General features: G+C 43.4%; 1 protein-coding gene across 1 annotated transcript in view; it reads left to right on the forward strand.

Annotated features, from left to right (window-relative positions):
• Window positions 1–16,359, forward strand: part of LOC137369253 (fibrillin-2-like) — a 496,406-nt gene that overhangs the window by 294,823 nt on the left and 185,224 nt on the right. The window contains exons 24-26 of the mRNA XM_068030179.1: window positions 9,786–10,013; window positions 10,349–10,474; window positions 13,907–14,035. Coding sequence (XP_067886280.1) covers window positions 9,786–10,013; window positions 10,349–10,474; window positions 13,907–14,035 — 483 coding nt within the window. The remainder of the gene's footprint in view (window positions 1–9,785; window positions 10,014–10,348; window positions 10,475–13,906; window positions 14,036–16,359) is intronic.

Consider the following 16,359-nt stretch of genomic DNA (forward strand, 5'->3'; position numbering starts at 1 on the left):
CATTGCATCCAAAACTGAAAGTGAAAACAAAGGGACAGGAGTAGGCCATTCAGCCCCTCTAGCCTGTTCTGCCACTCAGTGATTCAATGTATCCGAACTCCGTACTGTTGCCTTGACTCCATAGCCCTTCATACCCTTGGATGACAAAAACCTATTGACTCAGTGTTACTATTATTAATTGAACATACGAATTAGGAGCAGGAGTAGGCTACTCGACCCCTCGAGCCTACTCCGCCATTAAATAAGTTCATTGCTGAACTGATTACTCGACATTTCCACCTACCCCCGATAACCTTCCATCCCCTTGCTTATCAAGAATCTATCTACCTTTGCCTTAAAAATATTCAAAGACTCTGCTTCCACTTCCTTTTGAGGAAGAGGATTCCAAAGACTCACGATCCTCTGAGAGAAAAAATTTCCTCATCTCTGTCTTAAATGAGCGACCCATTATTTTTAAACAGTGACCCCTAGTTCGAGATTCTCCCACAAGGGGAAACATCCTTTCCACATCCACCCTGTCAAGACCCCTCAGTGTCTACTGCTTTTTGTGGGAGAGAGTTCCACACTTCTACCATCCCTTACATGAAGATGTGTTACCTAATTCCTCTCCTGAATGGCCTGGCTCAGATTTTTTAAGGTGATGCCCACTTTGTCCCAGACTCCCTGGGCTGGATTTTCAATCTTGGTCCGGATCATTTCTGACCCCACAACACACCAGCATCAGTGACCCAATGCATTTTTTAAAGGGTAAGGCCACAATTGGCCAAGAGGCGAGTTTGGTGCCCAATTGGTGGCATTGGCGCAGACTTGAGGTGGGAACTTGTGACAGAGGGTGATTTTAAAAGGCAAACAGTCCTGACTGGGCTTGCTGTTGCCTTTGAAAATGGAGCAGCAGGGTGAGCAGAGGGCCAGCCGTGACCTTGATGGCTGCAGGTAGGGGACTGCGAGGCCTCAGTCATTGTGGACAAAATCACAATAAGAACATAAGAAATAGGAGCAGGAGGAGGCCATTCAGCCCCTCGAGCCTGCTCTGCCATTCAATAAGATCATGGCTGCTCTGGTTGTGGCCTTTACTTCACTTTCCTGCCTGTCTCCCATAACCCTTGACTCCCTTGTAGATCAAAAATCTGTCTTGCGAAGCCTTGAATATATTCAATGACCCAGCCTCCACTGCTCTCTGGGGAAGAGAATTCCAAAGATTAACGACCCTCTGACAGAAGAAATTCTTCCTCATTTCTGTCTTAAATGGAAGATCCCTTATTCTGAAACTGTGCCCCCTAGTTCTAGATTTCCTCATGAGGGGAAACATACTCTCAGCTTCTATCCTGTGAAGCCCCCTCCGAATCTTATATGTTTCAATAAGATCACCTAGAATCACAGAATTGTTACAGGTTCGGCCCATTGTGTCCATGCTGGCTCTCCATATCATCAATTCATCTAATGCCATTCCCCCGCCTTCTCCACATAATTCTTCCTTTTCAGATAGCAGTCTAATTCCCTTTTGAAAGCCTCGATTGAAGCTGCCTCTGCCTCTCTCAGGCAGTGCACTCCAGATCCTAACTACTCACTGCATGAAGAAGTTTTTCCCCATGTCCCTTTTGCTTATTTTGCCAATCACATTAAATCTGTGCCCTCCCATTCTTGATCCTTTCACAACTGGGGACAGTTTTTCCCTATCGACTCTGTCCACACCCCTCATGATTTTGAATACCTCTATCAAATCACCTCTCAGCCTTCTCTTTAAGGAAAATAGTCCTGACTTCTCCAATCTATCTTCATAACTGAATTTCCTTATCCCTGGAACCATTCTTGTGAATCTTTTCTGCATTCTCTCCAATGCCTTCACATCTTTTCTAAAGTACGGCACCCAGAACTGAACACAATACTCAAGCTGAGGCTGAACTAGTGTCTTACACAATTTCAACATGACCTCCTTGCTCTTGTACTCTATGCCCATATTAATAAAGACTAGGATACATTTTACTTTATGAACTGCTTTCTCAACCTGTCCTGCTATCTTCAATGACTTATGCATATATAGACCCATGTCCCTCTGCTCCTGCACCTCCTTTAAAGTTGTACCCTTTATGTTATATTGTCTCTCCATGTTCTTCCTACCAAAATGAATTACTTCACATTTCTCCACATTGAACTTCATCTGCCACTTGTCCACCCATTCCACCAACTTGTCTATGTCCTTTTGAAGTTCTACACTATCCTCCTCACAGTGCACAATTGTTCCAATTTTGTATCATCCGCAAATTTTGAAATGGTGCTCTGTACACCAAGGTCATTAATACATATCAGGTAAAGCAAGGGTCCCAACACTGACTCCTAGGGAACCTCACTACAAACTTTCCTCCAGCCTGAAAACCATCTATTAACCACTACTCTGTTTCCTGTCACTCAGTCAATTTTATATCCATGTTGCTACTGTCCCTTTTATTCCATGAGCTATGACTTTGCTCACAAATCTGTTGTGCGGCACTGTACTAAATACCTTTTGAAAGTCCATGTACACATCAACAGCATTGCCTCGATCAATCCTCTCTGTCACCTCTTCAAAGAATTCCAGCAAGTTAGTTTTACATGATGTTCACTTAATGAATCCATGCTGGCTTTCCTTAATGAATCCACATTTGTCCATGTGACTATTAATTTGATTCCGAATTATTGTTTCTAGAAGTTTTCCCAGCACTGAAGTTAAGGCGACTGGTCTGTAGTTGCTGGGCTTATTTTTACATTCTATTTTGAACAAGGGTGTAACATTTGCAATTCTCCAGTCCTCTGGCACCAACCCTGAGTCTAAGGAAGACTGGAAAATTATGGCCAGTGCCTCCACAATTTCCACTCTCACTTCACTCAGTATGCTTGCATCTCACATCCCTGGTGTTTTATCAACTTTAAGTATAGACAGCCTACCTAATACCTCCTTATTAATTTTAAATCCTTCTAGTGTATTAAGTACCTGCTTTTTCACTGTGGCCTAGGTAGTTGTTCTTCCATGTAAAGACAGATGCAAAGTACTCATTTAATACATCAGCTAGTCTCCTTGCCTCCATGCGTAAATCCCCCTTTTGGTCCTTAATTGGCTCTATTCCACTTTTTCCCACCTTTTTACTATTTATGTGCCTATAGAAGACTTTGGGATTCCCTCTTATGTTAGCTGAAAGTCTCTTTTCATACTTCCTCTTTACTTCTCTTATTTGCTTTTTCACTTCCTCTCTGAACCTTCTATATTCAGCCTGGTTCTGCATTGTATTATCTACCTGACATCTGTCATAAGCACATTTTTTCTTCTTCATCTTCATCTCTCTCTTTTGTCATCCAGGGAGCTCTGGATTTGTTTGCCTTACCTTTCGCCTTCAAGGGAAGATACCTTAACTGAGCCTGAACTATCTCTTCTTTGAAGATAGGCCATTGTTCAGTTACTGTTTTTCCTGCCAGCCTTTGATTCCAATTTATTCGGTTCAGATCTATTCTTACCCCTTGAAGTCGGCTTTTCCCCACTAAATATTCTTCTAGATTGTTCTCTGTCCTTTTCCATAACCAGCCTAAACCTTATGATACAATGATCACTTTCCCCTAAATGTTCTCCTACTGATATTTGATATCAGCCCAGCTCATTCCCAAGAACCAGGTCCAGCAGTGTTTTCCCTCTTGTTTGACTGGAAATGTACTGGTGTAGAAATTTTTCCTGAACACACTCAAGGAACTCTTTCCCCTCTCTGCTCTTTACACTACTTGTATGCCAGTCTATATTTGGATAATTAAAGTCCCCCATTATAACTACTCTTTAATTCTTGCTTCTCTCTGTAATTTCCTTACAAATTTGTTCCCCTTTATCCTTTCCACTAGTTGGTGGCCTATAGACTACGCTGAACAATGTAATTGCACCTTTTTTGTTCCTTAGCTCTAGCCAAATAGATTCTGTCCTTCACCCCTCTGGAATATCCTCTCCCTCCAGCACTGCAATACTCTCTTTAATCAATACCATCACCCCAGTTTCTTCCTTTTCTGTCTTTCCTGAACACCTTGTCTCCAGAAATATTTAACACCCAGTCCTGCCCTTCTTTGAGCCAGGTCTCTGTTATAGCCACTGCATCATATTTCTAAATGTCAATCTGCGCCTGTAACTCATCAATTTTATTAACCACACGCTGTACATTCATATACATGCGCATTAACCCTGATTTAGACTTTATTACTTTTTCCCTTACTCCGAACCCCACCCAATAACTTACTATTCCCTACTCTAGTACTATCTATCTCTCCCAGTATTCTGTGAACCTTGGTATTCTTCTCTGAGATTTCCTCCTGGTTCCCACACCCCTGCCAAGTCAGTTTAAACTCTGCCCAATAACACTAGTGAATCACCCCACAAGGACATTTGTCCCAGCTCTGTTCAGATGCAACCCAGCCGGCCTGTACAGGTCCCACCTTCTCCAGAACTGATCCCAATGTCCCAGGAATCTAAAGCTCTCCTCCTGCACCATCTTTCCAGCCACACATTCATCTGCATTAGCCTCCTATTTCTGTACTTACTTGCACATGGTACTGGGAGTAATCTGGACATTACTACTTTTGAGATCCTGTTTACTAATTTCTTACCTAGCTCATTAAACTCTTTCTGCAGGACCACATCCCACTTCCTACCTCTGTCATTGGTGCCAATGTGAACCACAACTGCTAGCTGTTCACCCTCCCACCTCAGGGTGCTCCGCAGCCATTCAGTGACATCCTTGACCCTGGCACCAGGGAGGCAGCACACCAACCTGGATTCACGTCTGCAGCCACAGAAATGCCTGTTTGTTCCCCTGATTATCGAATCTCATATCACTATCACTCTTCCAGTATTTTATGTGCCCTCCCTGTGCAGATGAGTGGCCTTGGTCTTGGCTATGACTGCACTCCACAGATGAACCATCATTTTCCTCAGTATTCAGAACTGAATAACGGTTGGAGAGTGGGACACACTACCTGCCTGTTTCTTCTTTACCATCTGGCGCTCACCCATTCCTTCTCTCCCTGCATACTCTTAAGCTGCGGGGTGACCACATCTATAAACGTGCTCTCAACCTCACGGATGCTCCGCAGTGATGACAGCTGTTGCTCAAGTTCTGAAACCTAGAGGTCAAGCTGCTGCAACTGACAGCACTTCCTACACAGATGGTTATCTAGGACATGAGAAGCATCCTGGAATTACCACATAGCACAGGATATACACTCCAGAGGTTGGAGCAGCCCTACCATTCCTCTATCTATTAGATAATAAACCTTGGTACTACAAATATACCCTGCTATGAATAAGCCCTGCTGCTACTAATCCTAATAAAGCCTATCAACAGTAATATACATTACCAACAGTAATAATAACATTACCAATAGTAATAAATCTTACCAACAGTAATCTTATTTGAAAACAAAAAATAAATAAGACTCACCTTTACTCACTTGTTACTTATTATTAATACTTAATATTTTTAACGTTTTTAAACTCTGTTGTTTGGCCTCAGGCCCTAAGCGGCAATACTCACCAGCCAATCAACTCACCGCTTTCCTGTGATGTCACGGTTCAATTTTTTTTTTTCAAACTCCTGCGCGTAGAGGTAGTATGTTCGTCACAGGTCTGCCACCTCTCCTGACTCTCTCCAGTTAGGTGTGGGTCCGAATCCTGGGTCTCACCTTATCAGCTCCCTGGTAGTTGGTTCCTCGCAGGTCTGCTGCCTCTCCTGATCCCCTCCAGGTCGATTACCCCTCACACCATGAGCTCTTATCTTGTGTGGTAGCCTTTTATGTGGCAAATGTTAGAGATCAACTGCCTGGATAGGTGCTGCCCCCGACCGCACTGGGACTCTGTCATTTGCAAGTAGCTGTCTCTTGGGCTGCCCCTTGCAGCCCCTCGCTTTGCACCTTTGGCCTTCTCCTGACCAGTAGGATGCATCTGCTGATGCTCCACTCTCTATTCTCTCCAATGTCAGAGTAGCCTGCTCCCACCTCAACTGCTTCACCTGCTGCTCGTTAGTTTATTGGGGCTTCATCAACCCACTTCTGATGCCCAAGTAATGCCAGCGGCTTCACACCCTCTCAAGAGTCCAAAACTCTCACCTCACAAAGACAAGCTTCTCACCGCCAGCGATGGCAAGTCTGTGCCACTGCATGAACAACTGAGTTTAAATCACCCGCTTTGTACAACTTCTGTACACTGCAGTCATGAGCACTTATGGCTCCCCACTGCGTTCCCAACAACTATGCCCAAACATGTCCCAGACCCTCTGGTTTCTCAATGCTTCTCATTTAAAATTTCCTAACTGTTGCTCCCCAGACTCCAAAGGAGTTATACAGAAAACTCAACATGCTGTTCATTGGAGGCATCTGGGTTGCCAGCTCCCCCCCACCCTTCCCTTTGAAAATCGCATCACGTCCCTTCCAAATGCACGATTTTCCAGACCAGCCCACACCCCAACTCGTCCCTACAGGTGAATGAAAATTCAGTAGAAAAGATTTCTCTCTAACTACCCTATCAATTCCTTTCAAAATTCTAAATACCTAAATCAAATCACTCCTTGAGCCTCTATATGCCAGGGAATACAGGCCTAGTTTATGTAATCTCTCCTCAATTTAACCCTTGGAGCCCAGTAACATTCTGGTGCATCTGTGCTGCACTCTTTCCAAGACTAATATATCCTTTCTATGGTTGTTCACTTTGGTGAGAAGAATAGAAAAGCAGAATATTATTTAAATGGAGTTAGACTGCAGAATGTTGCGGTACAGAGGGACCAAGGCATCCTTGTACATGAATCACAAAAAGTTAGCGCAAAGGTACAGCAAGTAGTTAGGAAGGCAAATGGAAGATTGGCCTTTATTGCGAGGGGGATGGAGTATAAAGTAGGGAGATTTTGTTACAAATGGACAGGGCATTGGTGAGGCCACTAGAGTACTGCGTACAGTTTTTGGTCTCCTTATTTAAGGAGGGATATACTTGCATCAGAAGCAGTTCAGAGAAGGTTCATGAGGCTCATTGTTGTGAGGAAGGGGTTTGGTCTTATGAGGAAAGGTTGAACAAGTTGGTCCTATACTAACTGGAGTTTAGAAAAATGAGAGGTGATCTTATTAAAACACATAAGATTCTGAGGGGGCTTGACAGGATAGATGCTGAGAGAATGTTTCCTCTCATGGGCGAATCTACAATTAGGGGGCACAGTTTCAGAATAAGGGGTCTCCCATTTAAGAGAGATGAGGAGGAATTTCTTCTCTGAGGGTCATTAATTTTTGGAATTCTCTTCCCCAGAGAAAAGTGGAGCCTGGGTCATTGAATATATTCAAGGCTGAGTTAGACAGATTTTGATCTACAAGGGAGTCAAGGGTTTTGGGGGGTGAGGGGGGTGGGCAGGGCAGGCAGGAAAGTGGAGTTGAGGCCACAATCAGATCAGCCATGCTCTTATTAAATGGCGGAGCAGGCTTGAGGGGTTGAACAGCCTGCTCCTGCTCCTATTTCTTATGTTCTCATGATCTTATGGTGTGGTGCTCAGAACTCTATACAGTACTCCAGATGTGGGCTTACCAGGAATTTGTATAGCTGTAGAAAACTTCCTCCTCCTCATATTCTAGCCCTCTAGATATAAAGGCTAACATTCTATTAATCTTTTGATTAATTTTTTTGGACCTGACTACATTTGTGTATATTGACTCCTAAATCTTTTTGGACTTCTGCTGTTCCCTGCTTTTCACCATTTGAAAACTACTCAAGATCTATCTTTTTTGATCCAAAATGGATAAGCTCACACTTACTGGCATTGAAATCCATTCACTACAGTAAAACATCTTTACAGTAGCTCTATGCTTTGAGCACCGAGGCTATTTTGTTTGCAATTTGCCTATACATGTGTTGGCACCATTTTCAGAAACTGTATCAGTACTTTACACTGATGGGGAGGAGAAGCTAAGGAATATCAGGATGTTGGACCCTGCCATATAACAAGAAAACCTTTCACATAGCAAGCCAAGAGGCAAGTGCCTGATCAATGTAGTGCTGCTGTAACAGCCCTATTTGAAAGCAGACCATTAAAGTCTGTACCCCCATACTCAATCGGAATGTTGGGCTATCAATCTTTACCAGTTGGCCGCTCATCACAATTTGCTTTTGCATTAACATCACCGTATTTTTTTCCCAGCTGAAGGCTGGTGATGATTGGTGCTTGTGTGTGATGCTTATCTTATGTAGCTAGTGGTCCACTAAGAGCTCCTTACTGGATGAAGTTACCATGTGGCACATTATGAATGCGCTATCACATTTATCCGGAACTGCTGTCATTATATTATTATGGATTTATACAAAATCAGTGTGTAAAGGCATACTAATGTAACATATTTTGGAAATTATAGGATCCATGAGTAATAAGGTACATACCAATAGTTCTGCGTATCCTCCTATCTCCATAATGCACACTTTCTCCTGAAATCCTCCTGAAGAAGTCAGTAATTGCCTCCTCTTATGGAGTGACTTATTTAGTTTCATGGGGATCCACTCCTTGGGCTGAATTTTACACTCCCGTTGAAGGCAGGATCATTGGCGGGGCGGGGGACAGAGAATCTTTGCAGAGCCATCCACCACGGAACCTGGTGCCGTAACGCTTGTCTCCAATTTTGTCAGAGGCAGCGAAGTACCATGGCAGCACTGCCGCCCTGACGCAACGGCATCATCATTTAAATGTTTTACATACTGTTTCACATATATTTGAATGTCATTCACCGCAATTCAGCAAGGCATTCTCAATTTTGTATTTGGCGTGCAACACTCATGTGCCTTCAGATTCGCGTCTTTCAAAAGCTGGAATACCGAGGCAAGAGTCCTCGGTGCCTCGAGTGGGAAGGTAACTTCACTAGAGTTATGTAGGGGAAGTAGGGTTTGCTCTGGACAACATTGCAGGGGGCCCGGGCAACGTTGGGAATGGCACTCCCTGTCATTTTGTTTTCGTGCCCGCCTCCAAGGACAAAACAAAATTCTACCCTTTGTTTCTCCACAATCCAATTTTGTCTTCCGAGCGTGGAAAGCACAGGCCTGGATAAAGGCAGCCATTATCTATGTGGCACTGGGATGGGTAGATTTTTTTCAAAGGCTAAACTTAATCATTCTTAAACAGGTTCCTGTCCATCAGAAAACAGGACCCTGGCAATGGCAACAGTTTTTTTTTCTCATTCTTAGCCATATTTTATTTTACTTTTTTTTCTAAGTGGAAAGATAGAAACATCGATGTTGCTGTTTGGAAAGAGATGGAAATCCAATGCAGTAAAAGTGGTGAGCAGTCTATTAATGGTCCTTTCTGGCAGTGAAGGCAAATTTTGACAGTTGGAAGCCGGCTTTCCCCTGCTTTCCTTCATGATATTTTTGGGGAGCAATAAATATGAAATTCACCACAGCTATAAGGTTAACAGTAAGTACACCTGCTAGAAGCAAGTGTATTTACCATGCAGAACTATGAGTGGGGCCCCTCAATGCCAAATTCAAGTGGAAACAATCCAAAAGTGATCTATGGATATTGACGCATCTAGGGAGCAGCATCAAACAAAAATAAGTGCCTTTAGATATATGGCCTGTATGAATCACAAATGGCTGATCCTTGACATCCAAGCACAATTGAAAGCAAATCTGCTCTTATTATCTCTAATGGCAGGAATTTACTGTAAGGTTCTATAAAAGTTTTGGTTCAAGTATACCAGAATACTCTGATATTACAGAGATTGCTATTTTAGGCAACGCTGATAGGATGCAATATGCTTTATAGATATACGTCTTGAGCAGTGTTATCTCAAGTGGGACGAAGATGAATGCACTGAGCCATTTCCTGGAAGATTCCGAATGGATGCCTGCTGCTGTTCGATTGGATCTGCCTGGGGGTTGGATTGTGATGAGTGCCCCAAGCCTGGTACTAAGGAGTATGAATTGCTTTGTCCAAGAGGCCCCGGGTTTGCCAACAGGGGTGACATTCTAACAGGCAGACCATTCTATAAAGGTAAAATGAAAGCCACCTTTTCCTCAACGAACAAAAAGATTAATTCTGCATAAGAAAACATGATTATTTTGTTATTGGAAAAACATTGATAAATTGGAATAAAAAACAACTATAATGTATTTTTATAAATATAAATGGTCAAACCTAATGTTCAGTTTCTTTATGCCCTAATATTGTCATTTGATGAGATACCTGAAGTGTCGAATTGTCCGTATGACAAAATGTTTTCTTGCAAAATTAAAAGGGCAGCCGATGGGTTTAGTAGCGTATTGAAAATTTTGTGATACTGTTTACTACTCCATGATTCCTGTTCATGTTGTTTATTGCATTTACAGATGTCAATGAATGTAAAGTGTTTCACAACCTCTGCAGCAATGGGAAGTGCAGGAACACTATTGGCAGCTTTAAGTGTAGATGCAACAGTGGATTTGCCTTGGATATGGAGGAAAGAAACTGCACAGGTAAGATACCTGGAGCAAAATGAACAGTACCAACAGCATTAACAGTACAAACAGGATAAACATGATACGCACAACTGACAGCTTAAACAGAACACAGTGGGCAGAATCTTACCAGTCCCATGCAGGCAGGCTTGAAGACGTGATCAGAAGCAAAACTGGAAAGAGGGCGTGGGTTCGGCAGGCAGATGTGTTCCCACCTAGGGTGACCTTGCCAGAGGCGGGTCATCAACAGCAGTGGCTACCCGTCTGGCACTGGAAGGTAGCCAATAATTACCAATTGGGGCTAATAAAGGGAATGGAGCGGACTCCACCAGGATCTTCCTGGCATGGGAGCAGCGGCCCGCTGAGTGCCTAGCCCAGCAACTTTATGAAGTTGGCCTCCTGGCGACAAGCCAGAGGGCCATCAGAGCCAGAGGCTCCATGCCCCAATGATGGGGCCATAGGCAGGAAAGGCTGCACCCATGGCCCAAACTATTCCTCCAGAGGAGTTTCCCCTCTGCTCCAAAGGGCATACCAGCCTCAGCCCTCGTTGGGTTTGATATTTTATTTATGCGTCTGAGGGCGCCTCTATTTTCAAGTCTTCCATGCTGCAGGCCTTCTGATTCCGCCTGCAGCCTCAGGAACCCGCCGCCATCCTTAATTGAATGGGAGTCCCAGAGTCGGACTCTTAATTGACCACCTCTGGGAAGATCACACAGAAGGGCGGAACTCACAGAACATTGGGGATGGGGGAGCCACATTTGTCCCCAATGGAAGAATATTTACAAATGCAGAAAGATTCTGCCCAGTGAGAGCAGCGCATACAGGACCACCAGCCCAGACAAAGACCAGCGGCACAAAAATCAACTGCCCACATATAACCAGCCATGCCAATAGCACTAACGGCACATATAGGGCAAAGTTTTAAGGGGCCTGTGGCAAAGGACTGGGAAGTTGGGGGGCAGACTAAACAGCGTAGGGTGGCTTTGGGCAGGGGTTTTTTTATTCTTTCTTGGGCATCGCTGGTTAAGCCAGCATTTATTACCCATCAAGTGTGCTTGACGACTTCCTGCCCCCGTGCAATTTTGTCCATGGGACAGGAAGTTCCCTGGGAGGCCAACTGAGCTACCTAAGTGGCCCTTGGCACAGCTAAGGGCCGCCTCCTACCTCCACTGACATTTAGTCAACATCAGAGCAGCCCTGCGCTGCATAGAGCCACTGCCAGGTGAAACCTGGTGACCTCCTAGCGGGCTCGGGACAGGAGGGATGGGGAGCCCTCCTACTCGGCTACCCCACAGCAGAAACACCCCGGACCTCACCCACGCCACCACCCCACTGCCCCCCGCCCCCTCACAATCTCCGGGGTCTGCCTATTTGATGATTGGTGTCCATCGTTCCTGGTGGAGCTGTTGGAACTGAGTTGCTGGCCCTCTGATTGGCTGGCTGCTCTTGGAGGCAGACGGCTGTCCTTAAAGGGGATGGTAGCCCCGATGGCGAACATTTAATTGCCTGCCTGCTGTTGAATGCAACCATGGGGCTGACAAATGGCCGAGGCGGTGTTGCCACCCACTTTCTGGCCTATCGCCAGGACCCCCATCTCCAGAATAAAATCCAGCCCATAGCACCAGCAGCATATATAGGGTCAACTGCTTAAACAGTGTGAACATGCCCAAAAACACAAAAGAGGTTTCAGTAGGCAAATATCACAAATAATGAGCTGCGTTTTACAAGCTCGCCGCCGACAGCTTCAAAGATGGCAGTGCACACACGCGTCATTTACTCTGCAGAGCCGCCATGATATTAAGCGCGGCGGCTCATTTACATAGCTGTTGCAGATCGCCCCCCGATGACGTGGGAGGGGGCAGTCAGTCCATCCCCGGCAATGGCGTCTGGCACCATTGCGCAGGCACCAATGCCATTTTTAAAAGGGCTTCCAGCCCTTAAAAGTAATTTACATTTTTAAAGATACATGATTGTAAAAAAGTAAATAAAGTTATTGTGACCGTCTTCCACCCCACTCAATGACCTTAAGATTTATTGCTTGCCCTCGCCCCCGCCAAAAAAAACTTACCTTGTGATCCCGACCTTCCCCCCCAAAAGTTCATAAACTATGAACTTTACCACTTCCCAAAACCCCCTAGACCAATCAAAATTGCTTAACCCCTCTTCCCACCCCCCCCATCCCACTCCCCCACCCTGAAAACCTACCTGCTTCCCCCTCCCAACCAGTGTTCTGCCGTGGATCGCCGAACGGAGATCCGAAGGCGTGGGAGTACTGGCAAATGACTTCAATATGGCAGTGGGATGGCCAGCAGGAGCAGGTTAGTCATTAATTCATCAATTTACATTCATAAACATATTTAAATGCCGTGCCTATTGCCAAACTGTGGGGGGGCAGCCAGTAGGCCTCGCTGCTGCTGGCAATATTGGGCCAGGCCTTCTCGGCGTCGAGGCCCATGACGGGCCTCTCCCGGAGGCATTTTCCAGGCCTCCCCACCCCACCACGACCCCCGATGTCGGGGTGCGGGGGGGGGGGGGTCAGTAAAATTCAGCCCAATGTGTGAAATAATTTGTTAACAGCAGAAACTAAAACAAACAGAATGAAAAACACATCGCATGCAGCTGATGCAATGCATCAGCGACATAAAAAGCCATCACCCAGTTTTTAAATTCTGAAAAATGTAAAACAATTTAAAAATTCCAACATTTATGAACATAATCTCTAAGTGACTTATTTTACTTATAAATTCAGAACATTTGATTAATATTTAATTGCTAGGATTTTAAAATGATTTTGTGTATTGATGCCATATAAATTAAACTTTACCTTACTTCGTTGTTAGTTATCCAATATTAGTTGTTGATAAATGTTAATATGAAATTCTAGATGATTTTTTGTTTAATTCTTCGATTCTAGGTTGAATGTCCTATGATAAAACAAAGACATTCTTAAAACAGATTAGTGTTCAATTTTACTTATGTTTTTTCTCTTTCCTGGAGAAAAATTGTAAAATACAAATGTTGAGAAATAATATAGATTCAGTACTCTGATTGTAGTGCAGCCAGGTGACATTGCAGGAAGTGGGAAAGTTGTTACTACAGAATTCATCTTGATAGGTTTGAGTGACAGTCCTGCCTGCCTACCTGTTATTCAAATCTTCTAGCTTAGTCATCTTGAGCATTGTTGGTTCCAGATCAGAGTACTTTCTAGAGCCCTTTACACTAGAACCTTCTTTGTGATCCTCTAAGTTCTAATCATTGCCAGGTCAAATGGTTTAAATTAATTGAAATTTTTGGTAGGCAGCTCTGCCTCTTGATGTTGGTCATGGAGATAGAGGACAGCTATGTTTAGCCAAAAAATGGAAAACGTACAGTGAAAGCAAAAGCTTAGTAATCTTTGTCATTTCTTCAGACTGCTTCGCCATTTAAATCTGTTTTTCCCCTTTTAATAAGACATTGATGAATGCCGCATCTCTCTTGACCTCTGTGGAAATGGAACTTGTGTCAATACTCCTGGCAGCTTTGAGTGTGAGTGCTTTGAAGGCTTTGAGAGTGGATTTATGATGATGAAGAATTGCATGGGTAAGTATATTCTCTCATCACTTGACAAATGTCATACTATCAAGTAATTTGAATATTACAACATAACTTTTTATATTATTTTCGATTGCACAGCTTTATGAAAAAGAAAAGCCAACCAACAAATGGAAACAGAATCACAAAATTGTTACAGCACGGCAGTAGGCCATTCGGCCCGTTCTGTCTGCATTGGCTCTCCGAATGATGCCATCTCCCCGTAACCCTGCACATTCTTCATTTTCAGATAACAGTCTAATTCCCTTTTGAATGCCTCGCTTGAACCTATCTCCACCACACTCTCAGGCAGTACATTCCAGATCACAACTACTCGCTGCATGAAGAAGTTTTTCCTCATGTCACATTTGCTTCTTTTGCCAAATACTTTAAATCTGTGCCCTCTCGTTACAATCCTTTCACGACTGGAAACAGTTTTTCACTATCCACTCTGTCCAGAACTCTCATGATTTTGAATACCTCTATCAAATCTCCTCTCAGCCATCTCTTCTCCAAAGAATACAGTCCCACCTTCTTCATAATTGAAGTTCCTCAGCCCTGGAACCATTCTCGTGAATCTTTTCTGTACTTTCTCCAATGCCTTCGCATCTTTCCTAAAGTGTGGCGCCTAGAACTGGATGCAATATTCCAGCGAGGCTGAACTAGTGTCTTATACAAGTTCAATATAACTTCCTTGCTCTTGTACTCTATGCCCCTATTAATAAAGCCGAGGATACATTTTGCTTTATTTACTGCTCTCTCAATCTGTCCTGTCACCTTCAGTGACTAATGCACATATACCCCAGGTCCCTCTGCTCTTGCACCTCCTTTAGAGTTGTACCCTTTATGTTATATTGTCTCTCCATGTTCTTCCTACCAAAATGAATCACTTCACATTTCTCCGTATTGAATTTCATCTGCCACCTGTCCACCCATTCAACCACTTATCTATGTCCTTTTGAAGTACTACACTATCCTCCTCACAGTTCATAATGCTTCCAAATTTCGTATCATCTTGCAAATTTTGAAACTGTGCCCTGTACATTAGGTCATTAATATATATTAGAGAGAGAGAGCAAGGATCCCAACACTGACCCTGGGGAACTCCACTCCAAACCTTCCTCCAGCCTGAAAATTATCCATTAACCACTAATCTCTGTTTTCTGTCACTCAGCCAATTTCATATCCATGTTTCTATCGTCCCTTTTATGAGCTAAAATGTTGCTCACAAGTCTGTTGTGCGGCATTGTATCAAATGCCTTTTGGAGGTCCACGTACACCACATCAACAGCATTGCCCTCATCAACCCTCTCCATTACCTCTTCAAAAAACTCCAGCAAGTTAGTCAAACATGATGTTCTCTTAACGAATCTGTGCTGGCTTCCCTTAATTAACCCGCATTTGTCCATGTGATTATTAATTTGGTCCTGAATTATTGTTTCTAGAAATTTCCCAAAAAAACAGGGAGAGTACTATTTAATCAGGAGAGGGGTGAAATTAATACTAGTTATTTCCTCACAGATAGGGAGGAAAAATCAGCAGGCAAATCACCCCAGTCATTTCATGTACCTCCTTAAACCAACCTGAAGACTTACATAGACAGATGCCAGAGTGAAAACTGCCTTCTTTTGGCTCAACCAGGGAATGATGCTTGACATGGAGGGATCTACAAATAGAAAAAGTGATTCATTTTCAAAAATTGACGTGGAGGAGTGAAGGTTTTTCCCAGTGATAGCAGGACTTTAATCCTAGTGTGTAGTCCTTTGTTCAATGTGAATTGAAAAATACTGCTGTATTTGAGAATGAAGTTAACATTTTATAGCCATATAGGTAATCAACATTGAGAAAATTTATGAACGCATACAGCATTAATTCTGGCACTGGTCTAAGCAGTAGTTGTAGCATAATTTTTCTGATAGATTGTTTTTTAAAAAGGTTTGCATTTAGCTGCATTTGTTTCCTGTGCAGTGTACTGTATAATAATCTTGGATAACCCTTTGGAATGCATTATGTCTGTTTTTTAATGGACTTCATTTGGTACTTTTATCTCTAGAATGTAGACTTTGTCCACATATGTCAGAGATAGAGAACAGTATATATAAAAAGATGGTCCATAAAAATCCGTTGAATTAAAATCTCTTATGTGATGGAGGCACAGAAGTTCAAAAACTCTGTTCCAAAAAATAAAAGAATACACTTCACACCCTCAGTTCCTCATATGATCAATTCACAATCTGACCCAAGCCAATATGTAGAGATATCAAGCAGATTGTGAGGCCAGTCAAAGAAGAAATCATATTGTAGCCAGAGGATTAAAACTGGGTCACCCCTCT

Source organism: Heterodontus francisci, chromosome 4 (genome assembly GCF_036365525.1).
Source record: "Heterodontus francisci isolate sHetFra1 chromosome 4, sHetFra1.hap1, whole genome shotgun sequence".
Taxonomy (NCBI): domain Eukaryota; kingdom Metazoa; phylum Chordata; class Chondrichthyes; order Heterodontiformes; family Heterodontidae; genus Heterodontus; species Heterodontus francisci.